The sequence below is a fragment of the Lagopus muta genome, chromosome 21 (assembly GCF_023343835.1).
Source record: "Lagopus muta isolate bLagMut1 chromosome 21, bLagMut1 primary, whole genome shotgun sequence".
Lineage (NCBI taxonomy): Eukaryota > Metazoa > Chordata > Aves > Galliformes > Phasianidae > Lagopus > Lagopus muta.
In genome coordinates this window covers 6888657-6916497 of record NC_064453.1, presented here as the reverse complement: position 1 = coordinate 6916497, position 27841 = coordinate 6888657, and the positions used below count along the sequence as shown (strand labels likewise).

General features: G+C 46.4%; 2 protein-coding genes across 8 annotated transcripts; both read right to left on the bottom strand.

The window, feature by feature from the left end:
* Positions 1 to 611: 611 nt before the first annotated feature.
* On the bottom strand, positions 612 to 21018 carry LOC125703284 (protein DDI1 homolog 2). Of its 6 annotated transcripts, XM_048967558.1 has the most exons (10): positions 20839 to 21018; positions 16930 to 17059; positions 15374 to 15604; positions 12939 to 13065; positions 10760 to 10887; positions 10022 to 10150; positions 9278 to 9381; positions 8671 to 8860; positions 5094 to 5156; positions 3592 to 3704 (listed from the first exon to the last, which is right to left on the bottom strand). In XM_048967558.1, the coding sequence occupies exons 1-9, from the start codon at positions 20974 to 20976 to the stop codon at positions 5140 to 5142; spliced, it is 1194 nt and encodes a 397-aa protein (XP_048823515.1). In that variant the 5' UTR covers positions 20977 to 21018; the 3' UTR covers positions 3592 to 3704; positions 5094 to 5139. The 6 variants fall into 6 exon arrangements, with proteins under 6 accessions (XP_048823510.1, XP_048823511.1, XP_048823512.1 ...); XM_048967553.1 differs by lacking the exon at positions 5094 to 5156 and having other exon boundaries at positions 612 to 3704; XM_048967557.1 differs by lacking the exon at positions 3592 to 3704 and having other exon boundaries at positions 3721 to 8471.
* Positions 16958 to 27841, bottom strand: DDOST (dolichyl-diphosphooligosaccharide--protein glycosyltransferase non-catalytic subunit). Of its 2 annotated transcripts, XR_007380822.1 has the most exons (13): positions 27673 to 27841; positions 27061 to 27171; positions 26853 to 26939; positions 26259 to 26362; positions 25289 to 25383; positions 24855 to 24948; positions 24241 to 24389; positions 23810 to 23957; positions 23367 to 23487; positions 23115 to 23221; positions 22415 to 22647; positions 21699 to 21793; positions 16958 to 17059 (listed from the first exon to the last, which is right to left on the bottom strand). XR_007380822.1 is itself a non-coding variant. In XM_048967560.1 (11 exons), exons 1-11 carry the CDS (start codon positions 27839 to 27841, stop codon positions 22498 to 22500), a joined length of 1335 nt encoding a protein of 444 aa, XP_048823517.1. In that variant the 3' UTR covers positions 22161 to 22497. The 2 variants fall into 2 exon arrangements, 1 of the variants encoding a protein (XP_048823517.1); XM_048967560.1 differs by lacking the exons at positions 16958 to 17059; positions 21699 to 21793 and having other exon boundaries at positions 22161 to 22647.

Genomic DNA, 27841 nt, shown 5'->3' with positions numbered 1-27841 from the left:
GGTTCCCAAAGAGCCAAACACTGCTCCCAGTGCAAGCGCAGAGCAGTGCCTGCTGCTGAGACCACCAGCAGTGGGATATAAGTGAAGTGTGTCTGGGGACAGCGAGCCTCGCTGGTACACCCACAACTCAAGCAAAAGCTGCTTCCAACAGAGGAATGCCTTACAGCTCTTAATAACGGATATCTTGGCTACCCAAGCACCTAAGAAAGATCTGATGACCACCACTCAGACACACAACTCTGCAGGCCCACAAATGAAACCAAATTTGTGCTGTTTTTAAACGCTACCCTACATGAAAGAAAAGCCTGGCATACACATAGGCAAACCTGCTAAGGAGCAGGGAAAACAAAACACCAGGGAGAGGTCTGGGACAACAACAACAACCGAACGACGGACAAGTCATGTTTCCAGCACTGCCCATCAGTCACTTCAGGTCAGCTCCAAAGCAGAAAGTTTAAGCTTTCACAGGGAGCCACTCCAGAGTTTCATGAGTGAGATTAAGTGAAAGTTCCTACTTAAAATTTGGTATCATATTTCAACATGCTTTCCTTTCCCAACCCCAGGAGTATTTTGAGGCTCTGCAAACCCCCCGAAGTCGTTCACTTGAGAAAAAAGCATCTGGTAACGGCTTCCTACAGCACAGCCTCAGCACATCCTGATCAGGCAGGCTGCTCCCCAGGGACCTCTTGGAAGGCCACGATGCTGTGACACGGGTGCCATGTCAGCGTGTGTTCCATAAGCCCCACCTGGGAGCCCTCGCTCTTTAGGAGGTATTCAATTAGCAGCCCATCAGGCACTGCAGACTTCTGCAGTTTCTGAGAGGCTGATCATCCCCAAACATCCAGATAAACTAGTGCAAAGCAGATTTCTTCATTCTGCTTATCACAACCCCATGCAGCACACAGAGAAACCATTTTCCAAGGATAGATGCAATTAAAAGCCATGACATGCAGTTGCTTTGTTATGAGGTTTCATCATCAAGGTTTTGCCTCAAGTGGTTGAGCTCGTTCTTTTGTAGAGAGGAGCAGGATATGGGCAATGTTAAGGAAAAAAAAAAGGGTAAAATACTCTTTTCCCCTTTCTACTTCCCCTCCCCACCTACAACTGATATCAGCACATCTTCAAGTAAGTCAGTACATCTCTTAGTTTTTCTAGAACCAAATTCTCTCCCTCCCCTTTTTCTCTCCATCCTCTCTCCCCATAATGTAAACTTAAACACAACAGCCCAGGAGCACAGAGGGTTTGTCAAAAGCAGGCACCAGCTCTCCCCACGCAAACACAAACCCACGCTTCCAAAAATTCCTGACACCCTCCCATTCCTTCTGCAAAGTTTTACACACCTGTAGGACCTGCCACAATTGTTTCATTAGCATCACAGACATTTGGTTGTAAGGTGTAGGGGAGAGAAAACAGCAACAACTCCAAAAGCCCATTTAGAGCAGTTCTGCATCTGTGTCACAGCAGACTCAGTGCCTGCACAACTCCGCGTGCGCCTCGCCACCGCTGCACAGTACAACACTCAATTCACGTCACAATTGCTCTGTGCTGGGCAGGGCGGTGATCTCAATGGCTTCTGCCATTCTGTTATTCGTAACACTGGAGCTTATTCAAAAATTTTGCATTTAAATAAAAACATGAATTTTAATCCAGTATGTATAATTAAAAGCTGTCCCATCCACGCAATACGAGGACATTTTCTTTCTTTCAAAAGGCCAAATCTAACAAGCGAAACAGAACAGACACGTTACTTTGGCTGCAAATAATTAAAAACTCTGGCTCAACATTCTGCTTGCACGTTACAATGTGTAATTTAGATATGTCTTAAGACCCACTCTTCCACAGTTATGTAGGAACAACAATACTCTTGGCTAGCAAAATGAGAAGAGCAAGATCTGCATTCCCATCTGCTTGTTCCAGGGCCTCCAGAGCTTCTCGCGTGGTAAAGCCAGCACCAAGGATTCGATCAACATCAGCTGCAGGGAAAGCAGGAGGTGAAGCAACCAAGGGAAGTTCAGTGGACTCAGCAGGTGGACCAGGCAGTAGTTCCTCACAGCCACCCAATGGTGCTGGGCCGTCAGGAGCAGAACTGCTGCTTCTCTCAGGTGCTTTTGTGAGTGATGCCTGAGTATCTTGAGATGTACCTTCACCCAAAGCAGGCTTAGAGGAAACAGTGTTCTGTTCCAAAGTCGGACACTGGAACCATTCTGGCAAAACCTTTGCCTGCTCAGAGCTCTCCTGTTGGTCAGATGTCCCTGCAGTCGAATCATTATTAACTGAAAACTCTGGAATTTCTGAGGCGTCTTCTCCAGGAGCTGATTCCATGTGAGTGACAGACCCAACACTAACGTTTTCTGTGCGAGAATCACAAGGCTGGCTCCCCTCTGCTTTTCCACCTTCATATCTCACATTAAAGGAGGAACTACTCTGTTGCTGGCCATTTGGATCTGACACTATCCACTCATCTTCAGAAAACCCCTTCTGTTGTACTTGCTCTTTGTGAACCATTTCCAGCTGAGAAACTTGAGATGTAAGAAGTTTACATTCTCCTTTACAGCTGATCAGGAGTTTGTGAAGCTCTTTCAAGGCTGATGCAAGAGAGAAACACGGCTCTTCTAAATGTCTACCCAGATCTGTGTCCTGTTGATGAATGATGGAGGGGGAAGAACTGTGTTCAGCTGTTAAACTGGACAACTCATTAGACTTTGTGGGGATTCCACTGGTGCTTTTAGACTGCAACACATCAGAGGTGGAAACTGCATCACTCAGGGAAGTTGCAGACTTCAGTGACTCCACTTCCATAGAAGAGGCATCTGAGTTCAGGTCAGATGCCCTTCCATTTTTGGCTTGCCACTTCTGCTTGCTTGCTGAGATGTGCACTTCAGCTACAGAGTGCTCAGTTGTATCCACTTCCATGTGCACATGACAGGATGTTTGGATACACCCCTTCACACAGGAAAGATCTGCTTTCTCCAGTCTACCTTCTCTCATTTCTGCAGGAAGACTTCCTGGCTGACTGGCTGTATGGCCCTCTTCTTCCACAGCAGGTTTCTCAACCCCACCAATATTGCCAGGATGTTCTGGGTCAGTTTTGTCAGTTTGTTTCTCCAGATGCTCAAACTTCTCTGGCTCTTTGCACATCTGATGGTTTATGGCAAACTCATTCTTCTGTTTTGGTTCCTTTAGTTCTGAAGGCAGAGATGCATCTTCTATTTGCCCAAGCTTAGTAGGGCTGTCAGTCAAACTATTTTCTTTTGTCACTTTCAAAAGAGGTTCCTCACCACAGCCCTGTTCTATAGTGTTACATTCCATTAGACTGTCAGCAAGAAATGTTTCTTCAAGTTTTTTCTGTGAAAGGCAAGCTGGACTGCAAGAATTCACCTCCTCTGTCTGGAGAGAGCGGTCATTATCTGCCAAGGAAGAGTTATTGGAAAGATGCTGTAACACAAGAGGATGATCTTTTTCTGGGGTGATCCAGCATTCAGTTGAAGACTCAATTGACTTGACGGCTCCAGGATCAGTGGGCTCTGTGAGGCTAGGTTTGGATAAGCAAGTTGAAGCAGGGGCAAAGACAGATCGATCAAGTAATTGATTTGTGGGATTACAGATCTTAGAACTTAGTCCTGAAGACTGGACTGGATTTTGAAACCCATCAGAAGCTGGTAATGAGGGCATTTCCAGTGAGGTAGTTTCTTTGTCACTATTCTCTATACATAGATAGGGAAAAAAAAGAAAAAAAAAAAGTAGTTAGGACACAGAAACAGCACTATTTCCACAGAATCACAGAACTGTAAGGGTTGGAAGGGACCTCTAGAGATCATCAAGTCCAACCCCCTACAAAATAGGCTCCCTACAGCAGCTTTCACGTATCCATGCCTTTAGAATAGAAGCTAAAACAACAGTTCACGTATCAGCTTGGCATATTACCTCCACTTGGGCATCACTAACCAGAGCACCACTCTATTTATAACACTAGTTACTGCAAGAAGTTGTTGGACAGTCCCAAGTGCTCTGAGAATAAGCAAGTGTAAATCCAGAACTACATTCCAGCTGCAGACAATTCATTACTGACAACAAAAGACAAAAAGCCAGTTCTAGGGTAATTAGAGAGCTCACAATTAGGGGATATTTAAACTTCAAAGTGAGCAATTATATCACTGAGAAGATGATGAAATCCCAACATCCCTGTTTATTTTTCATAGCAGAGCAAGATCTAAATTCCTCTTTGCAATATAGAGAGCAGGCTTCAGTGGGATGCTTGTGCACAGTACTACATAGGGGTGCTTCATAGATGGCTTGCACAAGCTAAAAATAAGTTTAGGTTTTCTTTTAGCCTATTTCTATTAGCCATAACCTTCTCTTTAAATCAAGACCATAGGCTTAAAAACCTCATTACTTTTACATCTGCTTAATCAGTGCAGCTACAACAATGGCAGCAAAAGGCATCCAGAGAAGCAGTTTTTCTTCTCCAGCATGTTAAGGCACATGATGATTAGAAAACAAGATATCCAGAGGTCAGCAAACATCGTTCGTATGAAGTCAGCTTGAACTGAAACTGTGGATATGAAATTACCTGGGGAAGCTGTAACATAATGGCTGCATTCACCAGTACGCCGCTTCGAGAAAGCAGTACACAAATACCCATCTAACAGCACGGTGGTATTTAAGCTCATCAGATCCACTGCAAACTTATATTAGGACATAAGTTTTGGAGCAGGTTCCAGTGGTTTGTTTCTGTGTGTATGTGTGTACGTGTTGCGTATCAGTTCCCTGAACTGTCAAAGAATTCATTGCCTCTGCTCAACTGAGGCTGAGGCTGAGGCAACAGAAACAAACATTGCTTGGAAAGCACGGGATGGAAGGTCAGAGTCACAGGGCTCTCCTTTGCATGAGCAGAGGGCCCCACCTTTCCTCATACATGCAACCCAGGTTTGCTGCCTTTGGCCAAGCAAAGCAGGATGTTCTCTCACACTCTTAAACAGGTTGGTAACTTCACATCACGTGGGTTTCACCCTAGGAGCTCAGAGGGAGGATGGTCTTGCTGCGAGTAGTGTGAACGTTGTAGTGAAAGCTTATGAACTGATGTCTATAAATACCTGGTCTGTGGCCCACTCCAGCTGCAGTAAACACACACTACATGCATCAAGGCTTCTGACGTTCTGTTTGGATTAGGAAACAAACACACCAAACTCGTGTTAGCATTCAGAGCACAAGACATGCATGGTTATAGTCCTGCAACATTGCAGCTCCCCTCCCAACCATCCATGAAGACAGCACATGAGCAGCAGGGGCTCCTCACGTTCCCCAGCTTCCAACAGCAGGTCTGCCCAGGCAATTCTCTATATCAGGTCAAAAACAGCCCTGCTGAAGAACAGTTGAAAGGTTGTTCTGCATTACGTACACTGCAGAGCGGTCTGCGAGCGACACCCACACCTGACAACATATTTGCAGCACAGGGAAGATGTCTAGTGTGCTTGTTTGTTCCCTGTACAGCCACATTCAGGAGACATGCTTCAGTGAAACAAGACATGAAATGGCATCTCAGACCACACTCCCAGCTGCTACTGCCCTGCAGGGGATCATGCCAGCACAGGCAAGAGAAGATGAGCAAACATCAGCTTGCTGCAAGTGGGAAACAAAGATCATAGGGCAGAAATCCCAAAAAGGAATTGCTTCCTGAGGCACTGAAGAACAAAGCAAAGAAATAGACAGCCAGAAGTCAAAAAGCTCACTGCTTCCTACTCCACATGGAGGACAGATTAATTGCAGACCGCTACAGACCACTACACACTGGGTCTAGGCATCAAGCTAGACTGAAGAAGTGAGCGTATCTTGCTAATGGTCTAGTCTTGCTAACATATCAGCTCTCATGTTGTTGTCAAATCACCAACTTGACCTTTGCTGAAAGAGCATCCATTCTTCCATTAAAGTTCTACTCTGTTCTGTGTCGTATACTCAAACAGCTGTTCAGATTGTGCTGGATGATTTGTTGCATATGCTCCCCTTCCCTCCCAAAGGTCTCCAAACTCAAAGGTCCCAAGCATATACAACCGCTTAACCTCAAGTCCTTCTCTTTTTACAGATATCCAGGAGTACTGGAGAGCACTAACCCTGCTCACGTACAGCCAGGACGTGCCTCCTGTTCCGTGTCACGGAAGAAGTCAACCTTTTTCACCTCAGGTACTTGCTTCTTTTGTTCTCCATGGGATACGAACAGTGTACTGAATGCTGCGGTACCACACCTCCCATCGATACACGCTGTGCGCCTGCTGCTGCACTGTGTACCAGAGCAATCTTTTCTCTTGGTTGCACGTCTGACTTTAATGAAGCTACAACAACTTGACAATGTTGGCATATTTAAAATCCAGCATTATCCTGCACATTTTCAGACTGCTCATCTTTGACATGGGTGGCAAAGAGGCTTGAGACACAGAATACAGATGAAAACAACAGATCTTTTTCTATGCAGCAGTACTATGTTTGAGCTCTCTTCCAAGCCAGTACCTCAGAGAGGAAACAGAATGGTCTTTTCACTCTGTATTCAGGGTCATCAGGGAGTCACAGCCACTCCAATGGTAGAAGCAGCTGGTATGCTGCCAAGCACTTCTCAGCTCTTGCTGAGACTCACTGTCATCCTCTTCCCAAAGGAGCTGAATCCCAGCCTCACCAAGGATACCATCCAGCTAACACCAGGAACAAACTCCTCTCCACAAAGTGCATCATCAGGGATAGATTCCTCTCTGTATCAGGAAAAGTCTGAGTCACATACGAAAGGCGATGCTTTTCTTACATCAAGGCTGCCTGGATGAGAAGCTGCACATGGGATAAGCTCTTGAGAACTCTGATCGCCTGCAGACCTACAGAGTGATTTCTGTATCACTCGAGCTGCTATGGAAGATCACGGGCCTTGTGGGAAGCTGAGGTTCCTTGATGCTGCTCTCTTTCTCCCTCTCTCCTGTTTACAGGCCTTTCTCTCGCTTTTTTCTGGTGCCATCTAGCAGCAGTTAATAGTTTTGGAAGAGAGCAAGAGGGTCTGAGTTCACATTTTGACATCTCAGAATACAGCTAACAAGATTCCTGCAAACCAAAGGCTTGTAAGAGGCCCAAGGCTTGCATATAGTCCATCTAAACAAGACCTACCTTAATTTTGTGCATTACTGTTCCACAGGTAAGTAAGCATACAAAATCAATTTCCTATTGTCATAAACCTTTTAAGTTTCTCCAGCGCTCTCTAGCAATGGAAATGGTAGACTGCTGATCAGCCTGAGCAAAAAGTCTCTTTGCTTTTAGAACTGTATTGGTATATAAGCAGCTTTAAGTCATTTTAGACACTTCTCATCTCAAAGCACTCGCCTAAAATGCTATAATTACAGAGACACATTGTTTCAGATGAAGAGGTCTGCTTTCTGACTGATCCTTTCACCAGAGTACTAAGTCCTACCAACTCCAATGCCTGCAATTTTAACTGGAGAAGAGCTGATCTCCACATTTTCCAGGTTATGTGAAGAGACATGAGCCCAATCCAACGAGCCTGACCTCTAGGGATGTCAAAACTCGGCAGAGAAAGGACAAATTTCTATTTATCCTCTTTACTTGCTGGAAGTTAAATTAATAAGCATTCAAAGACTGGCTTAGAAAGTCAAAACGTAACTCATTTCTTGCTGGTATACTCAAGTCTGGCCTTCCTCTGGAGCTTTTCTATCTGTGGGAAGCTTACATGCCTAAAATAGAAGAAAATAATTCAAAAGGATGTGTGCTCTTCTTATGTAAGCCAACTGGTTATTTGCAAAAAAAAAGAAAACATCACTGATTACACTTTGGACAATCAAGCAGCAAGTGGTAAGCAGTAAAGAAAAAAAAAAAACAGTGCACTATAACTTTGTTATGTTTCTCTCACTATGTGCATGCACACACAGTTATCAGACTTTGATTTTTAATCATGCTACAGTTAAAAATTAGCAAGAAAATCATTTAGAAAACCAATTTTATCAGCTTAAGCATGGCAAAGTGTTTTGCATGTTTCTAAAAACTGCCGTGAACTTGTGCTGTCTTGGTTGGGCATAAGCTGCAAGTTAACAGCACTGCTACATTACAGCTCCTCAGCAGAGGGGCAGCAATCAGACACTGACGCAGTCTCAGACACTGCACACGTGAGACTCGAGTAGTTGCTGAGACTGCTATTCCTCATGTACTAAGATCTGTACTTACTGCTAGGGCTCGTTTGTTTTTGTGTGCTGTATCTGTTAAGAATCAGATTGATGAAAGTCACCTCCGTACTGCCCTTATGCGAGGCTGCTAGAACAAACATAACTGAGTTGTGTACCTGCTGCACAGCAATTCAAACCAGGTGAATGGGTGCCAGAGACAACCACTTATCTTTGAAGACCAAGGTATCAGAGCTGCTAGAAATGTTGCAAGAAGAGCACAAACTCAACAGCAAGCATGCCCAAATGCCTTCGTGCAGACAGATTTTGCTATATAGAAAGGAAAAGATTGGTGCAGTTAGATGCAATAACCAGGAACAAGGCCCCTTTCTCTCCACCTTTTGCTCACTGATGCTGCAGTAGAAACTGAGAAAAGGAGAAAGGATCTTCCAGTGACTGTCAACAGGCATTCTGACACACAACAAGAAGACCAAGCAGATTAATATTTCATCTGAGCTCATTACAATACCTGCTTCCTCTACAGACTTCTGTATTGCTTCTGCTAGTTCCTGGTCTGCAATCTCCTCTGGCCGCACATCTTCTCGCCCAGTCCCGTAAGCCAGCCTGGCACACTCCGGGAGCTCACCCTCTGGGAGGAAAGTGGTCTGTGAGCCAGTCGTGCCAATCACCAGCACATTCTTCTTGAGATCAATGGAACACTGCGAAAGAGACACTGAGACATCAGGGGCTTATATAGAGCACATCAGTTCCCAGAAGAAGAGACAAGGCTGAACAAGCCATTTCCAATGGCAGCGGCTCATAGCATTATGCAAAATGGACAGAAAGCATCAGCTGTAAGCAGAGGCCTCCACTTGACTTGTTTTGTATTTAATCATTCAGTTGAAAAGCTCGAGTGTCTTTGATCTGAGCAAAAAACTTCAGGGAGCAGCCAGACACCCTATACATACACCTGTGATGCACATCGCATAAATACTCCTTTCATGACTGGTTGAAAAATAATCCACTATTTTCTCTTCCCATAAAATCCTACACCATTCCCAGGTATGGTGCTTACACTGTGCTTAGTGCCTTAGGATTAAAAAACTGAATAACTATTTCAAAACTGGTTTGGCTACCTGATGCCTCTTAAGCATATCCAGTCCGAGAAGCATGTCCATGGGCTGCTCTTCGAGGATGGAGAAAGAGCACGCCAGGAAATCCCCTTCGATCTGAACCTGAGCTGGAACACAAGGGAGAAGAGTTATCACCTTGCAAGCTACAGTGCAACACATTATGTTCTGCTATTTAATCCCCTAGGAAAGGCTTGCACAATCACACTGGGGAGAGCTGACATCAGGACTCTGATATACAGCCTTGGTCAAAAGCCCAGCTGTGAGCAAACACAGGGACGATCAGGCCTGCATTGGTCTTGGGTAGTGAATAATCATCAAAGCTGTTCTAGCCTTAGAGCCTTAAGTACTGCTCATCTAAGCTTCCAAGCCAGAGCTAGAGGAGCTACATACAGTTCATTAGAGCACAAGCCTAAGAAGCAAGAACAGCAAAAAGAATGACCTTTTTCATACAATAGGGACAACCTTCTCTCATCTAGAAAACCTGCACACACATGCAGATTTCTCCTCCTGGAAGAGGATCAAATGCTCCACCAATTTAGAACTCTTCCTGTGCAACTCACACTGCCCAACAGTCACACCCCAGCAGGAAATTCCCTGCTGGGAATGAACCCAATCAACCCCACTTCTGCAGTTGGAGTGAACAGTTTCTCAACTGCAGGAGCTGCAGGTTCCCTCATCTAAAAGAATTACACGAGACAGAAGGCTCAAGTCAGAAGTGTTGCTAAAGCTAAGAATGGCAGTACTTACCTAAGTGCACTCTGCCAATTATCTTCTGAGTGCCTACACCTTTAGCAATGCCAGCCCACCGCCGATCCACCAGCCTCATTATGTTGCACCTTTCAGCACAAGCTTGGCTCATAATGGTCATCTGGGCACCTAACAGCAACAGAATTTGTGTGAAGTCTTGACAGGGCATCACAAATTAAAATACTCTCCTGGAAGGGCTTAAGATCTTGGACTCGGTAGCAGGGAAACCACATCACCTGCATGAGGCAACTGTGTCACTGCATAAAAGGCTTTTGTTTTTTTTTTAATGAAACCCACAGCTTTGAATTTACGATGTATACACTCACAGATGAGCATGGGCAGTAAGGTACATACTGCTGCAGAGCTGAGTACTTTAACGTGGTGGATGGGAGGTACAGCACTAAGGCTGGCAAAGTTCCCCTATCTGTAAACTAAGATAAGGCACACGCCCAGCAGTGACCATTTTGGCATTGCAGCCATGAGGCACCAGAGATCCTCACAGGAGCCTTGAGCTGGGGTGTTCAGCCACTCATTTGTGCTGCTCCACAAACAGTCTCCACAACTGGCAGTTTGCCTTGAAGCCCAGATTGTTCTGAGATTTTAATTAGGTGCTTTAAAATCTTGTAAAACAGTGCTTTATAACAAACAAATATTTCAGGCAAAAATTTTGAGTGTTTATTCTCTCCCTCAATGAGGGAAATGAGAATGGAGAAAGAGATGAAAGCAGGAGTAATTCACCTGAGTCAACAAAAGCTTTCACTGGATGTCCATTGACTTTACAGTTAATATAAAGCATCACCACCTGGCCAAAGCTCTCGGGCGCCTCTTCCATTGCTATCGTCATATTTTCTTCAATATTTTGTTGCCTAAATTGAACAGAGAAAAAAGAGAAAAAAAATCAGACCTCTCTCATTAGCAAACCCTTATGAGCATCCCTCTGATTTACAGACCTGACAACCCCACCTGCTGCAGTTTGCATTAGCTACAAACATCATTTCTAAACCACAACAAACACTGCTTAGCTAAACACAGCCTTCTCAGCAGAGGGATTGCTAGTAATGATCTTGGCTTAATTCACACATACCAAGCCACTTCCCTTGCAGCCAGGAGGACTGCTCTTCCCCACACCTTGCACAGCTCACACTGCAGCACACCTGCACGTGATGACCTGTCGGCAAGAAACCCATCATCACAGAGCTAACATGGAGAACTTGTAAGCAAACACCAGCAAGTTAATCAGTCACTCTGAAGGAAACAGGGCATGTGATGAAGATGCTGCCAGTAGCTACAACACTGGGATCCCACAGCGCAGCTCAACATTAAAATCCTCCAGCATTTCCCTGGTATTTTGCCTCTCTCAGGCAAAGGAAAGGAGGCTTATAACTGAAACTGCAGTGAGAACACTGCTACAAGCACATGCCTCGCTGCAAAGCTAGCAGACGCTACAAGCAACGCTGCAAGCCTACAGAAAAAAACACTGAGAATCAAATCGTGGCCCTGACAGCAACCTTGAAAGCAACAGGTATCCACACTGACTACATCTTAAACAGCTTTATCTAAGAAAGGACATGGGCTTCCCATTTTAATGCCATTTCACGTTTCCTCCTCAGACAGCAAAGATAAAACCAAGCTCCTCTCATGCATTTTCTGTAGCCTTCCCACAGCAGGACGGGTAGATGTGTTTTTTTGGTGTGGGAGGAAAACAGCTAAGAGCAACTAACAGTGACCTGGCTCACGTGGAAGCTAAAGCCCCCTGCTACCCTGCTGCTAGTGGCCTGTGAAACAAAGAGCTTCACATTATGTTGTCTTTTGCTATTCCATTTAAATCAGATATAGTGCAGCTGATTTGCAGGTTCAGTTTTCTTGCTGAATCCATTATTCTGTTTTCTCCGTTCCTGATGTTCCACAGAAGGACAGATGTGTCTCAAGAAACTGTGGATGCCTGCAGGAACTCCCAATCAATCTCAGGCAGAGGACAGCTGATTAAGCAAGAATTCCAGTAACCTGAGATACTAAACAGGTTGTGAAACCTGGGGACTGCTAGATGCCCAAGTTTTACCCAATAGCTGCACAACCTTGGACATATTCCCTTTATCTGCCCCAATTTTCCCTCATGTACTGAGCAAGGAAAGTGTTCCTTTGCCTCCAAGCAATGATTTACCAACAAATTCACGCACTGTATTTTTCAGCACTGCTATGCTAAGCCATTATCCAGTACCAACACCTTGTCAGTCATAATGCAAGAATGACTCTTCACAAATTAACTTTTGCTATTATCAACAGTAAGCCCATGTCAGAAGGACACTTCCTTAACAAGGACTAAACTGCAAGTCACATTCCAGCTCAAGGATTCATCATTCCATTTAAGAAATCATGCCTCACCCCCATGCAATTACACGTGGAAGACGGACAGAGGGAGCAAGGGCTCACGAGCAGAACATGTTTCTATAGACCTCTTCTGATAGCAGTGAGGTGCAGAGTCCAGCGTGGGAGGAGACACACCACTGCTGTGCAGAGAGCTCAGGTCAAAGACCAGCACAGGTCCTCAGGTTCAAGACACAACCAAGGCACATAAGTACCACCTCTGAAGGATGCAGCTATTCAGCAAAAAGCTGAATATGCTCACTGCTTTCCACAACTCTACTGGTTTCAGAGGGGCCCAACTTAGGCAGTTTTGAGACCTCACACACACAGCAGTGCTGCTGCTTCATCTGTGCACAACCACACGTCCCCAGTTCTCAATCCTACCACTTGCTAAGGTGGCTCAAAGCATAACCCCAAAGGCAGATTTCTCTATTAAGGCAGGATCTGCTTTCTGAACACACTCTTTGTAGCCTCCAAGTTGGAGGGAAGCACCCTCCGGAAAAAAAAACACCATGACGATCTCCAAAGCCTGCTAGTGACTTTGGTTTGCTACCTTATGTCTTCTTCTATCTTGGCTTGTGCCTCAAGATCAAAAGGGTCAGCTGAATACAGTCGGATCCTCTCTTGTTCCCGTCGGGCTCGGTCCTGCTGTTGCTCCAGCAGTACCCTGGTAAATTTATCTGCAGTAATAAAGACATACAGGAATGCTTTTTACTGGTAATTACTCTTACAAATCATATTCTGCCACAGCAAACACTTCTTTTTGTGTCAACATGCAATCAAAGATAGAATCAGCTGCACAAGCACAAGAGGCTTCATCTGAAGGCAGCACGGATGGACCCTAAATGTTGGTGCCAAATCTGGGAATCTGCTGAGATGAAAAAGAACTGCACAGAGCCAGTCCTCCTTGTTCTGCTACCCAAACACTGCAATGCCAGTAGGGCACAAACAAACTCAATTCTCTTGTGCTCACTCTTCTGTAGGGAGAAAAAAAAAAAAAGGGCAGTGGGGGCAGGGGGAAAAAAAGAGACAGTATTTAAAAGTAAGAGCTGCTATTGAAACAGCAACTCATTGTTCTTTTGCAGGAAGGGTTGCCTACAAACTACTCCAAAAATCTGGAAAAAACCACCTGCAACAGATATCAGGAATACAGAACTCTCCCTCAAGCTTCTTCTCTGAATTGTGCATGTGTATTTTGAAGAATTCCCAACAGACAGAGAAGTGAGATTTCACTGCTCTGAACAAGACAGCCCATCTACAAGAGCAGCTTGCAAAATCTACCATGTTTTCCACTCAGCAATCTGCTGAAAAATAAGTTTGTAAATTCAGCAAAGAGCAAACTCAAGATCCAAAGGCATAAATAGGAACAGAACTTACTTTTAAGCCCAAGCAACACAGGTTTTATTATCCCTAAAGGTGAATGCCTACTCTGCAGTCAAGAGGTGCGAGGAGAGGCACTTGCTTAAGGAGGTTTAGCTGCATGTTTTTCAGATCTCCATTTTTCAGATGGCTTCTGACTATTCTTTACTGTTTAGATCAGATCAAGTATATGTCAAAGAGACCTGGTAATAAATTAAGTTCTGTAAACACAGAAGGTTGTGGTTTTGCTTCAAGAAATGCAATTCCCATCAAAAAACTTGCTGGCTCAGAGACAATTACGTGCTCAGGAAAGCATTTGGTGGCTGTTCTGGTGTTTTTTTATCTAATTAGTTTCCACAGAGCACGTGCTTTCTGATGTGCCCACAATGCACCCAGCACAGCCACATGGTACACATCTGTTCATACATTTGGACATCAGAATTAGAACAGAAACACTCATAGCAGCAGTACAAAACAATGAGAGTACAACCAGATAAAAGCACTTCCCTCTGGCATCCCACTGCAGCGATTTGGAACTAAAGACGCACACCTGAGGTAAAGCCTTATGTGCACCACAGACAAAACAGGTCAGCAGGTGAGCCAGATGTGGGTGTCCTGGCTTGACATTGCATCTCATGCCAGCTGCAGCACATTCTTCTCCGGCTGATGAGAAAACTGCTCTGTACTACAGATGCAACACTCAAAGGAGGCATAAAAAAACATCAGACAACAACACAACTAACAGGGATATGAGCAGAAGTCTGAAGTAAACAATGCAGTAGTCATCAACATCCATGTGAGCTCCCCTCTTTAACAGATAAATCACTAGCATGTAACCTTGAAAGGGAACAAGTCTGCTACATGGTTCTTCTCTTCAATCATTTCCCAAAGCTCAACCAGATTTATTTCCTATCTAAAGACTTGCAGAGGCTTAGAAGGACATTATTCAATGCCCAAAACACCATTCTTTGTACTTAAAAGGGGACTAGAGATCAAAACTTTAATCAGACAAAGAATAAGACAGTAAAATCAGCTGCAGAGAAAATGAGGGATGCTGTACTACAATTCATCTATGCTATGTGAAGTGCCCACTGCAAAACTACACTTCCAAGATTAAGAGAGATGTAAACATTTACGACTATTCCTAATGGGAACGCTCCCTAAAGACACCATCTACTGGTTCCTTTTTCACTCTCTCTTTGATGTCTGCTTCTTCAGCAGCTAACCACTATAAGGAGAGATGGTCTCAGAGCACAGTGCTCTCAGCTGAGCTCTCGCTGACCTCTGGAGTGCTGCAAACACAGCACAGCAGTGGAAGCAGTGCATTCAGAGACTCAGCATAAAAAAAAAATCAGGAGTTGAGCCACCTGCACTCACAGAAACTCAGCTAATCCATGCATGTACTTCAAAGCAGGGGACACAGGCAGTTCAAAAACCCAACCTGGAGAAACACACCCAAACTGCTAGAAAGAGAGGAACTCTGCCACCAGCGCTTCCAACCAGCGCCTTGCATGAACACCATCAATAAGCCAGCAGCGAGGACCCCAGGCAGCTGGGGTATGGTAACTGGCATTGGAACTGGGCGCAGACAGATTCTGAACCGCCTCTGCAGCGAAAAACCCGACCTACCGAGGTCTCCACTGAGCAGCGCCTCTGCCAAGGGCGGATTGCGCTCCTTCAGCAGGGACAGCTCGTGGGGATTGGCCAGCAGCATCTCCCGTAGCAATGCTGGGTTTTCCAAACCCTGAGGGAACAAAGGCGCATCGGGAGGCGACGGGCGAAGGCGCTGTGCTGGTGGCTGACGCTGCTGAGCCGACGTCCCAGGAACCGCAATGCTGCTGAAGTCGATCCTTGGCAGGGCTGGAGGGAAAAGAGAGCAAACACATCAGCACTTCTTATTTGCAGTTCTGCTCAAAAAAGTAAGTATAATAACTATGGGAAAGGTAGGTCAGTCTTAATGCTAGGCTCTTAGACCAGGTCCTTTTAACAGCAGTTTGCAACAGGTGCTGTATGGGAACTGTTGAATCACGGCCTGAACCTCTGATTGATCTGAGGCAAACAGAGTCAGCCATGGGAGCACAGGTGAAGGCAATTCAGCTGTGTGACCAGAAGTGGTAGAGCCTGGTTGCACCTCTCCTGGACCCCATGTCAGGGCTGTCTGCCACTGAGGAAGGATCTCTTCCTGGACATAACTCCCTGCGGAGTTCTTCTGTGAGCCTAGGACATGGTGAGCATTTTCATTTATTTCTGATTATCCCTCTCCACCGTGATAATGTTTCTAGCTATAGGATCTGTAGATACCAACCTAACCACACCACTCTGTAGAGGTGTTGAGTACAGAGGCACACAGCCAGATTACTGGGTGAGGGAAGCTGGCATTTCCTTATGTAACTGGCCTGCTCTGCATCCCCAGAAATGCACTTTTTGAATCACACACTAGTTATTTCCAGCTTCACAAATGTGAACAGCACAGAAGGAACACGAGGCTAAACCCAGTGCCTAAGGCACTTCTCAATCTCTGACTGGAAATTAAAAAAAAAAAAAAAAAAAAAAAGAAAGAAAGAAAAACTCAAGCGAAAGAAAAAAAAAAAAGCAACACTTCTGCAGGTGCATTGCAGGTAACCCTCCAGCCACAGCAGGAGGACAAGAACTTCACCCAAGACCTCCTCAGGCAGCAATCCTTTCAAGAAGTGGACTTGATAGGAATCGGTGCAGAAGGCAGGAGAGAGGTAAGACCAGGAGCACACTCACAGTATTCAAGCAGTCTCTTGCTTGTGTGCATGACTGCGTACCTGCATTTGTTAAGATGCAGTTTCTCTGTGTATCTGTTCGAATACAGATGGGAGCATGTACTGCAAGAGCCCCTTAATGCACCTGAGCCACCCTGAGCACACATTCCTGCACCACTGCACAGAACAGGAAAGGAGCAGCCATATATGAACAGTCACACACCTCTACACAAACGGCAGTTCTGAGCAAGCTACATGGGTTTCTGAACTTTCCCCAGAATGGTGAAACATTCTTTGCTTTCTTAGAACCACCAAATGATGAGTCCTTCAGCTAATTCTGGAGGTCCCCCAGCCACAGCTTACCCTTCCTCTGAAGTTTTGCCTAGCAAGGTGTTAGAGACTAATGAGACAACAGCAAAGCCTTCAGATGCTCAGAGCAAATGCATCACTTCTCACCTGGGAAACGGATCGAGGGCCGTGGCTCTATGGTCTCTTTCTGTCGTAAAATCACCACGTCTCCATCTTTCAAGCCATAGGAGGCCAGGGATCTGTTGTTGTCAGTGAGAGGCCTCTCCGCATAGACAATCTGCTCATGGGGAGAACGCAAGGAGAAAACAACAAGTGTGACCAAGCAGATCAGGATCTGACTTACTTTCTTTCTAGAAACATGTTTCAGCCACTCCTGTGGGCCCACCTCAAGCCTCAGAACAGGCGTGCAGCCCTGAGCACAGTCACAGACAAGCCCTGCCCAAGCACCTGGACCTCAGGTACAGGCAGACCTTAACACGAAGCGGTTGGGCAGGTACCCAGCATCTCTCCTATCCAAAGCCAGCAACCACTTCTCAAAGCTCAGCATCTCAGAGAAAGGCTCGTCTCTTAATTAGAGGCCAAGATCTTTGAAGGAAAGAACAGCTTACACCAGACCTGTTTGCCACACATTTCCAAAATCACATCTCTGTTATTACCCAGCTCGTGACTGCTTCCCATAGCGTTACCTTCACCCAGCTCTGCATTTGCTAACCAAAGACTCAGCTGTATACATGCAGGCAGCATCCATCAGGACAGACACTGGATTGAATCATCTACAGAGCAACGATTTCTTCCATTACCCAGAACACAGCTCCCCACAACAACTGCTTTTCAGAGAGACTTCTGTGATTATCTCAGCCATTTTTGCTTTACTTCAGCGATGTAAGTCCACTCAGACCCAAACCATCAGCCTCCAAACATCACTGTAACCAGTGGCAGGAATCAAGGAATCAATTTCTTCTGACTATAATACATAAAGTCACACCCTTTTCTATTATGATTTTCTAATCTAACTCAACAAATATAAAAACATACTGAGATAAAAAATGAATAACCATCGTTATGGAAACAAAAGATTTCTACTTGTTATGTAGGAACATTTCTACTAACACTAGATCTGTAATACCTACAGATGTCCTAAATTATGTCCATGCTTTCCTTGAAATTTCAACAGGCAATTACTGCAGATGTGCACCGTCACAAGACTTGCCTGTGACCAGAATGACATTCTGGGCTTCTGATTCCACAAAACCTCTACCATTCTCCTTAAAAGAACAGGAGTTCTGTTGAAGATGTGTCTTTGGCATCCCAGTAACCGTATCTGTTAAGCATTACGGCTTCTGTGCCAGAATTATCAGAACAGGAAAAACACACACCATTAGCAACAAAGATGAGGTTTCTACCCTCTCAGTAACTACAGCATCAACGGTACTGCACTCAACTGGCTTGTGAGTCCCCTTCAAAGTGAACACAGACCCACCTGCAAACTACACTAAGGCCTGACTCTGAGCACTGCTGTCTGTGGAGAAAGTAAGCTTGCAGCAAATCCCAGCTGCACGCACAAATCTTAAATGACAGTTTCTCTGTGCAGATGCTCTAAGAGACATGAGCTAATCAGTTTAGGTGAGGTTTTACCCCTGTCGTCTTGCTAGGATTGGATTTACAAACATTCAGCCTTAACGCCTCAGACAGTGCATTAAGTGCTCAGCACTCGCTCCACATCCATCAGCAGCAAGGCTTAAAGCACGTTTGACCCATTCCGCTTTGCTGCTAAAACGAACTGATTTCATTTCTCATTTCAGTCCAATTATGCAGTTTGCAGCATTCAGAGCTGTATGCCAGCCAGGCAGCCACAGCACGAGCTCATCCAGAGGCAACCCAGGCAGGAAGCAGGCAGCCACACCACATAGTGTGGATTCTCCACAGTGGCACCGGGGAGAACGTCTTCATGAAGCAAGAAAGCCCAGTCATGAAATCAGTTGTCAGCAAAATAAAGCTCATACACCAGGAACATTCCTCTCTCAAAGAAGCCCACAGTGCTACAAATCGACCCAACGTACACATAGAGGGAGGAAGGATATACCACCACTGCCAGAACAACACAGAAAAGTCAGTTTTAACTCCAGGTTCCCTCTTCTTCTCCACAAAAGGCATCTGCTCGATGCGAGAGAGAAAACAGCGAGCCAAATTTCTTGCCCTCTGCTCTTCCTGCTACACCTCCCCTTATCAGCACAACCCAGCTGCAGCTCACACACTATCTTGTGCCACCCTCCAGTCCTCCACTCCTCAAAGCCATGGGCTTCACCAGTCACCTCCACCCCAAACTACAGTGCCCGGAATGAATTTCACCAAATGATAAAGACTCAGACTCACTCTGTGGTTCACAGACCCTGCACGGTCCTCGCTACTAAAAGCATCTTCTTTTTTTTGCCAGGAAGCAGTAAGTGTTACCATAAGGCAATGAGTGTTATGTGCAGTAAAACCAAATTTGATGGGTGCAACACAAGGACCCACACTGTCCCCTGGTTTTGGGGGTAGTTTAGGCATGCAAAATCTTTTGACAGAACTGCTTTGCTGATAATTTATGTTTTGTAGCCTTCTTTCTACTGAAGATCCAAAGAAGACTGCACAAACGCAGACAGAAAGAGCAGGGGAAGGAACAGTAAATTCACACTTGGAAAAAAATTTTTAAAAGGAAACAGAATAATGTATAAACAGACAGGTGAACAGAAAGCAAGCAGAAGCACTCCTGAAAAGCAGAGTTGACCCATGTTACCTGTAGTCCCTGTAATCACAAAGCTGCGGCAGTTTAATTGCAGCAGAGCAAAGATGCAAAGGGAACTCCCAGCAAAAGCATGCACAGAAGTACGTGAGCCCTTGCTATCCTGAAATAGATGCAAAGCTGACAGGTCACCGTGACGCAAGAGGGGCAGCTTTGCAAACAAGGTCACTGAGCTACCAAGTGCTCACAGCTTCCGGAGGGCAGAGAACATCCCTGTCACATAGCAGGGGCTGGCCCTGTCACCTGCTGTAGGAGTCATCAGAGATGCTGGTGCCTCATCGGCTGTAACACAGCATTGCAAGCAAGCCCAGAAGGCAGGAGCCCTATATACACTGCTGTGGCTCCCTTTCTACTTCTCATAGACAAAGAGCTTTTTTCCTAATGCAAGATCCACATAACCTTGATTTTCTACTGCTCTGGAAAACAAGTTAGGCAATGGTTTCATTCTTGTGTTAAAGGTTACATCAACACCATCCCCTTACACTTTCTCAGGGGCATCTCTCAACTCAAACCACTGTCTACAGCTGCTCCAGTGTTGAGCACAGGTTCTACTGCACAATAATCCCTACACACCGGCATGTCAATCTTAGAACCAGAGAGCATTGTGCCTCTCATCACTAAGCAGCAAAATCAGAGCTTCACGAGGGCAGAGGAAAGCAGTCTGAAGCCAGGTGAGGCCCTGGGAACCTGCTCAGCAGGGCACGCAGCTTTCCTGTCTCACAGTCCTCCGTCGCTGACTAACATCCACTTGACTGGAAAAACGCCTTCTTAATGTAGAGTGGGAAATGGCTCACAAAGCAAAAACTTCAGGAAACAAAACTTCACAAACTTTGCCAAGCACGCCGAGATAAAGCGACAGAGCTGACACTGCCTTGTCCAGCTGCACAACGCCTGCGAGCAAACTGTGACAAAAGGCAGAGAGCAGACTGAGAAACTCCCTCCGGGGTCCCCCCAGCACGCCGCAGCCCGGCTCCGGGCAGCTCTGTGAGCCCAGCACCGGGCGCGATGCGGCTCCCCGCGTGTGGGAGCAGCGCCGTGTCCACAGCCGCCTCCACAGCTCCCAGAAAACGGGGGAAAGCCTCAAAACGTTCTCTGGAGAGAGGGGAAGGAGGCGAGGAGCCCGCAGCCGGCCCTGCCTTCCTCACTCCCGGGATCCGAGGCCCCGAAGGACGCGCTCCTCCCCGCGGAACCGCCGCCCTCCAGAGGCAGGACGGGCCTCGGGCGGACGCCGCGCACCCCCGAGAGAGGGCGGCGCGAGGGAAGCGGGCCCCGACCTGACTCTCGGCTGCCGGGATGCCGGACTCGAGTTCGCAGAGCGCGCGGAAGTTCTGCAGCTCGAAATCGGCGTCCACCTGCAGGGAGAAGGTGAGCTCGCTGCGGTCGCGGCGCAGGCAGAACACGGTGAGAAGCATGGCCGCCCGCCGCCACAACCGCCGCCCGCCGCAAAGCGCCGCCGTCGCAACGCGCCCGCCGCAAAGCGTCGCCGTCGCGAAACGTCCCGCCCCCACCGCCGAGCGGAGCCGCGCCCGGCGGCACCCCGCCCATCCGCTTCGTTGTGGGCGCTGTGCTGCTCTCGGGAGCTTTTCTTGAGCGCTCCCGTTTGCTTGTGAGGCATTCGGGGGATGCTCAGAGCCCATCGGAGCGCCGTTTGGTGCAGCCTTCAGTGCGGCGTACGTGGGACAACCCGCATTGCTCTTCTGTGCCCGTCTGTCAGCCCAGCTCCTTTGGGGCTCCAAGGACACCGCTTTGAGAGACCCAGAGCGCCCCGGGTTGGTTTCTGGGATATCCTCCACTTATCCATGTGCATTTAAGGTGTCCCAGAACACTCCAGATGCATTTTAGCAGCTCCTACAGCCCATGGGGGCAAGAGTCAGCTTGCACAGCTGCAATCCTGGTGCTTTTTCAGGTGCTGCACGCTCCTCTGACTGCCTTTTGAGGCATTCAAGAGCACAGCATAGGGTCAGCATTCAGGAAAAACGTACTTAAGGGCTGCTTACAAAGCAGTTGTTTAGCCCTTAAGCCTAAATTCCATGGAGCCATGGGGAAAGAGCCCAAGCTCCAGGATACAGCTAGGCAACAACAGGCATTCCCCCAGCACAATTTGATTTGCATTCCCCAGGTTTCTGTAGCTTACCAAGTTCAAACCTGCTCACGCCTCCCAGAGGGCTGCAGAGCCAGCCAGAAAGGCTGACAGTCTATTGCTGCCAGGTCAAGTTGTTTCTCCAACCCCTAGAGTGTGAAATGTCAGTGTTAATTTGCTTGAGAGATGCATGGGAAGGCAAAGCTATTGCAGAGGAGTGTGCATGTGTCTGGGCATGAGGGCTGTGTGTTGCAAAGGGCTGCTAACCTCAAGGGGTGGTGGTGAAATCCTCACCTGCCCTGCACATGCACCACTCCAGGAGCGGAGTTGAGTCATGGAAAAACACCAGCCCCAAAAGCAAAGCAGTGGATGGAGTGATGGGCTCTGTGTGGTACGCCTCTCCCCACGGCACTCATTTTCCATACAGAAAGCATTCCTTTCTGATCCCCCCTATTGCTCCTCACCACACAGAGGGGCTTCCAGCCAGAGCACCACAATAATCAGCTTGCTTCAATGCACAGTGAGAGGACTAAGACTTTATTTCAACAATGGAATTAATCTCAAACCAAAATAATTCCAACCAAGGGGCCAGGTAAACAAAACAGCAGCACTGAGCTAATCCAGGAATGACACATTTCCACATTTGCAAACATTCTGACTACAGATTCCCCGCAAATATCTGGTTCATTTTCTCTATTATTAGTCAACCCATGTGATTAAAAAAAAAAAAAAAGAAAGAAAAAAAAAGATCAAACCAGGGCTGCACCTACCAGTCCTCAGTTACAGTAAGGCCCCTGAGAGCTGCCCATCTGTGCATGGCAACAGGGAAAAGGCTCTTCCTCCCATAGGGAGCTCAGTCGGATTTCTCCTTCTCTTTCATGTGCAGGAAGACAATGCTGAACATGAAGAGGCCCACCATCATGGAAAAGGCCCCGGCGTAGTACGGGTACGCCGAGGGGATGAAACGTTCATACTGCGTGTGCTGGAGGGGACGCACAGACACCTAAGAAAGAAGCAGGCATTCTTTCTGAGTTTGGTGGTACACAAGGACAGATACAGTGTCCTGCATCCAGCTGACTCCCTCCAATCCCCAGAACCTGTTACATTATTGAAAAGGCAAGCGAACGATTCATTTCCAGGATGAAACCACATCCTCAGCCAAAACAGAAAACAATTCTCAGTGTCCCATGTACTTCCACAGCTCCAACCACATGCACAGATCAAGCCACTGTAACAGTTAGATTATTTCTATGTGGGCATTCACTGTAAATGTGTAACACCAGCTCAAGGAAGAAGAAACCACTACCAGTTTTTTGTGGAGCTCATTTCCAAATCTCAAAAAGCAAATCAAAAGATAAGAAAAAAAATCAGAAGTATTGAAATTCATTGTATGTTCAGATAAAACACAACTTAGCAGTAATATAAAAAACCCATTCTTTTCTTACGTAATTAATTCCCGCCATTCCTTACCTGAGTAGAGGAGTACAGGTGAGTGTAACCCAGGCGATTATAGTCCACTTTAAACTGGAACACTCCATAGACATCTGGGAGCTTGAACTGCACGCTGTACTTGCCACCTATGGAAAAGATTGTGACAAAGCTGAGCTGACAGAAGCAATGGGAGAAGCTGCGAAAGCTTTCACAGGTCTTCCTGCTACAACGCCACCACACCAAGAGAGAAAGCATCCCACCACAAGGCATAAGAGGTGAGGGGGAGCCTACCATTTCTCTTCAAGAAAGTTCTCACAAATGGATCAATGCGGACGAACTCCAGCTGGATATCATCTCCATCAAAGGGGATCCACTTTCCGTTGGAAAGCTTTTCGATGACAATGCTGTATTCCTGGAACAAACCCACAACACATCAACAGGGTGCAGCAGGGATGGCTAAAAACAAAGCTCAAGCCCAGCATATGACTACAGCAGCTCAAAGAGACTAAGGAATTCTCCCAGTAAGTTAAGTTCCCTCTCTGGTAAACACATTCTGGTATCAGTAATCAAAGCAGCTTTCAGAAGTCAAAGAATAAGCATGTATGAATACTTATGTATGAAAAGTATGTATGAGTATGAAAATGGATCCAGCTGTACTTTTCAGCTCCATGTCGCCTCCTGCCCACACAACAGAAGATCACATTCCAAGCAAACCCCCCCAAGTGGAGCCTCACCACCAGATCGGTGACGGTGTAAGCATTAGGAGGTGCCAGCTCCCCCACACGGTGGTGAGACACGGCCCCAACACGCAGCACGCCTTCTTCCTTGAACACCCAACGAGACAAGGCAACAGCCAGCTCGTAATTACCGGTCTGTGAATACCTGGAGACGAGGGAAGACAAAGAAAACATGAAAATCACTCTGAAAAAAAAAAAAAAAAAAAAAAAAAATCTACATGCCAAAAGCAAAACTAGGACAAGAAAAAGCTATCCTGAGTTTAAGAGAATTTCTTTCCAAAGCACTTCAAGGCCAAAGGAACCCATCACACACTATAAGCATTCAAGCTTCTTGCTGTTTCAAATAGCATGAACATTTGTGGCCTATTTCCTTGATCACACAGCCCCCCAGGTACGCCTCAAGAAGGGATGCCAGGAGGCTGGTGTACCGTTTGGAGCCAGGAGTAGCTTTCTGCACAGCAGAATTAAAGAAAGCATCGCTGAAGAAATCCAGAGAGCCACTGAAAACAACGCGAGCGTTGTTCCTTGCTTGGAGCCCTGCGATCAGAAGGGTGTTCTTCCCAACTGCATGTGGATACTGAAAAGAAGCACATTTGAAAGAGCATTTAGTCAACTTAAAGGTAATTAAAGAAGAGTTCAGTCTCCAAGTTATTTGATTTCATTACTGCCACAAGTTTGCTTTAAGATGGAGAAGTCTGACCACATGTAGCACACTTAGCAGTTCAACAGAAGCCAAGCATCTCAGCTAACTACTCAGAACAACCAGGAATGGAATTTACAATGTTTTGCATCTACACTCTCCTTGGGATGAAGTCGCTTAAAGGCAGTTTACTTTGGAAGAAGTATCAGCCTATATCAAAGTATCACTCACACTGGACATTTTCCCACCAACAAAAAGCAAGGAGGAAGATTCTCAAGGAGACATCCGGAAGCCTGACTTTCAAAAATCAAACAAGAGTTTAACCATGTAAATATCCATTTCTCAAAGTTGCTGGAATCTAAGGGACTTGACTAAGGAAGAGAAAAAGTAAAAGGAATGTACCTGAGTTATGGGTTTATCTGGGAAGAAGGAGTATGAGGTAGAAGAGCCAGTCAGGATATCCAGCACCAGCGGGTTGTCAGGATCAGCCACCATCCTTGTGGGGAGAGGCACAAAGAGTGGCATCAATAACCAGAGGGAGCTGCAGGCACTGACTGAGCTGCACAAACCTCCTTATCCTTGCAAGTAGTTATAAAGCTGCAGAATTTGCACACTTACAGAAATGAACTACTTTCTTGAGATACGCTGTCAAACTTCATTAATTTATATGAAGAAACATCACTGAGGCAAAACCTAAGTTGTTTTGGAAATTTTCTTTTGGTTCTATCCGAAATGAAGGCAGGTTGCTCACACTAGGCTAACCCAGCCCCTAGCTCACATCAGCATCAAGGTTTTTGCTTCCCCAAAAGCAGCCACCAGGCTGTGGCAGGTCTTACCCAACTCCTCGGAAGAGAATGGGGTTCAGTGCCTTTTTCCCCACAATGGTGGGGGCCTTCAGGAGATTTTCAGCATCTGCTACTATGAGTGTGTGCTTGGAGGAAACAAGAGAGATCTGTGTAAATGCACTGCACAGGCAAATGTATTTACATACACTTCCAGTAATTGTCAGGTTTTAGAACAGCAAGCAACAGCTTCTCTTTCTATCTGAAAGTCAACTTTGTTTTTACAGGCCATCAAAACTGAACAGCCATTGTATAAATGTTACAACTTCATTAAAAAGAAAATCAGAAAAGCAGCTCTTTTGTTTAACTACAGTAAATCAAATATGAAGATACATCAGGAAATATAAAACTCCCTTTTGATAAAAACAGTAACACTACAGTAGTTGACTTATCTGAGTAGCTTTCACCTTTAAGATAGGACAGCATCCACATACAACTTAAACAGTTTCTTTTAAATAAGAACTATCAGAGTAAGTTCAGACCTAACAGAGGGTTTTCATGTTTAAGCACTGACTAACAAAAGGAAAGAAAACATGGAAACATATGCAATTCCACAAAGATCTCTCAATAGCACCCGGCACTAAAAGTTACCCTTCCTGCATCTCAAAGTGTCACCTGTAAAGTTCTTCTTCAACCTACCACAAACTAACCAGACACACACTTCAGAGGATGAAACAGACGCAGTGACACTGACACTCCCCAGGGTAGCAGTAAGATCAAATCCAGCAAATTCAGAAAGATGGACTCAGGGCAGAGACTCCCCACACAGAGCTGCAGTGCTGTGCCAGCACTCTGCCTGCTGCAACACTGAATGCTGTTGAACAGCAGTATTTACAACTTTATTGTGAACAGCAGAGAAGGGATGGAAGTAAGGAAGGAAAATAAGGACAGAAGATTCTTCTCTCAACCTTTACACACATGTTCTCATTAACAAAACCCCAAACCTGCAGATAAAGATGCTCACCTGGCCCGGGTCTGATATATCATAGCTGTGATGGTCAATGACAGCTGTCCTTTCTTCATCAAACTCTATCCCACACTCACTTCCCAACTCCCGCAGTGGGTCACCTGAAAGGAGAACAAGATTCCAGAATGCAGAGGGCTCAGAAGAATGCAACCCAGTCTCAACACTCAAAATGTGTTTAGCTGAGAGTGACACATTCAGCACTCTACCAGCCAAACTCTGAGCACTGCAACTTCCCTCTGCTAAATTCCCATTCAAAAATGGAAATAAAGGCTGGTTTCATTTCTCACCCCAGGCCAAGCATTCATCTTCTCAAAGCACAAATCTTGAGGTTCATAACTGCACATAAAGTGCATCTACTTAAGGCTCTCATCCACAAATAACCAGAAAAGACCTCTTCTCAAGCATTTCTCCAGCACATCTAGGAAGTGCAAAGCTGAAGGACACTGACCTACGAGCTAATTAGGCATTATGTTTTTCCCACTGCATTCATTTTTCAGGAGCTCCAAGGAAGAGGATCTGTTTGCTGCAAGTATGTGTGACAGGGTTGACATATAGCGATGTTCTCCACAGCCCAACAGGCACCACACTCACCAATGTCTGAGCTGGCAGCCACCAGGACACTGCCACCACCGTCAATGAAAGCAGTAATGGTCTCCACATTGATGTTTCCTCCAAAATCTGCAAGTGCACACCAACAGCTCATGACTGTCCCATACCAGAGCCTTGTCCTTCACAACCACCCCCAAACGGCCCCAAGCTCCTCCCTGAATCACTGCTGAAGCACTTCCCCAGCTCATACCCTCAATGGATGGTGAGAAGATGACCAGGTTGTCATACAGGAACTCCCCATACTTGATCAAGGAGAGGCCAGCATCATCTGCGGTCCGGAAGGTGAGCTCAAAGCCCCTATCTGCAGCCATGAGATACAGAATCATAAGTTTGGAAAACACTACCGAGATCATCCAGTCCTACAGCCAACCCACCCCCCACAACACCCACTATGTCCCCCAGTGCCACATCTTCACAGCTCCTGAACAGCTTCAAGGACTCCACCACTTCCCTGGGCAGCCTGTACCAAAGCATCACCACTCTTTCTAAAAAAAAAAAGTTTTCTTTTATCAAACCAGAACCTCCCTGGAACAACCTGAGGCCATCACCTCCAGACCTATTCCTGTTAGTGGGCATAGAGGCCATCCCCACCTCACACCCCTTTCTGGGGTTACAGAAAGCAATGCGATCTCCCCTGAGCCTCCTCTTATCCAGAGTGACCCATCCCAAATCCCTCAGCCGCTCCCCACAGCGCTGCGCTCCAGAGCCCTCACAGCTCCGTTCCCCTCTCCAGACCCGCTCCCGTGCCTCTCGCAGCAAAGGCCCCAACCCCGCACACAGCATTCGGGACACCCCACCCTACCCGCCAGGCTACGGAAAAAGAGCGAGTGCGTGTCCCGCAGGTTGCCGTTCTCCAGCAGCACCAGGGTGCGCGGCCCAGCCCCGGCCGCGGCGGCGGCCGCCGCCGCCGCCGCCAGCAGCCACCACAGCCGCACCGCGGCCGCCGCCATTTTCTCGCCGGCGTGGGGCAT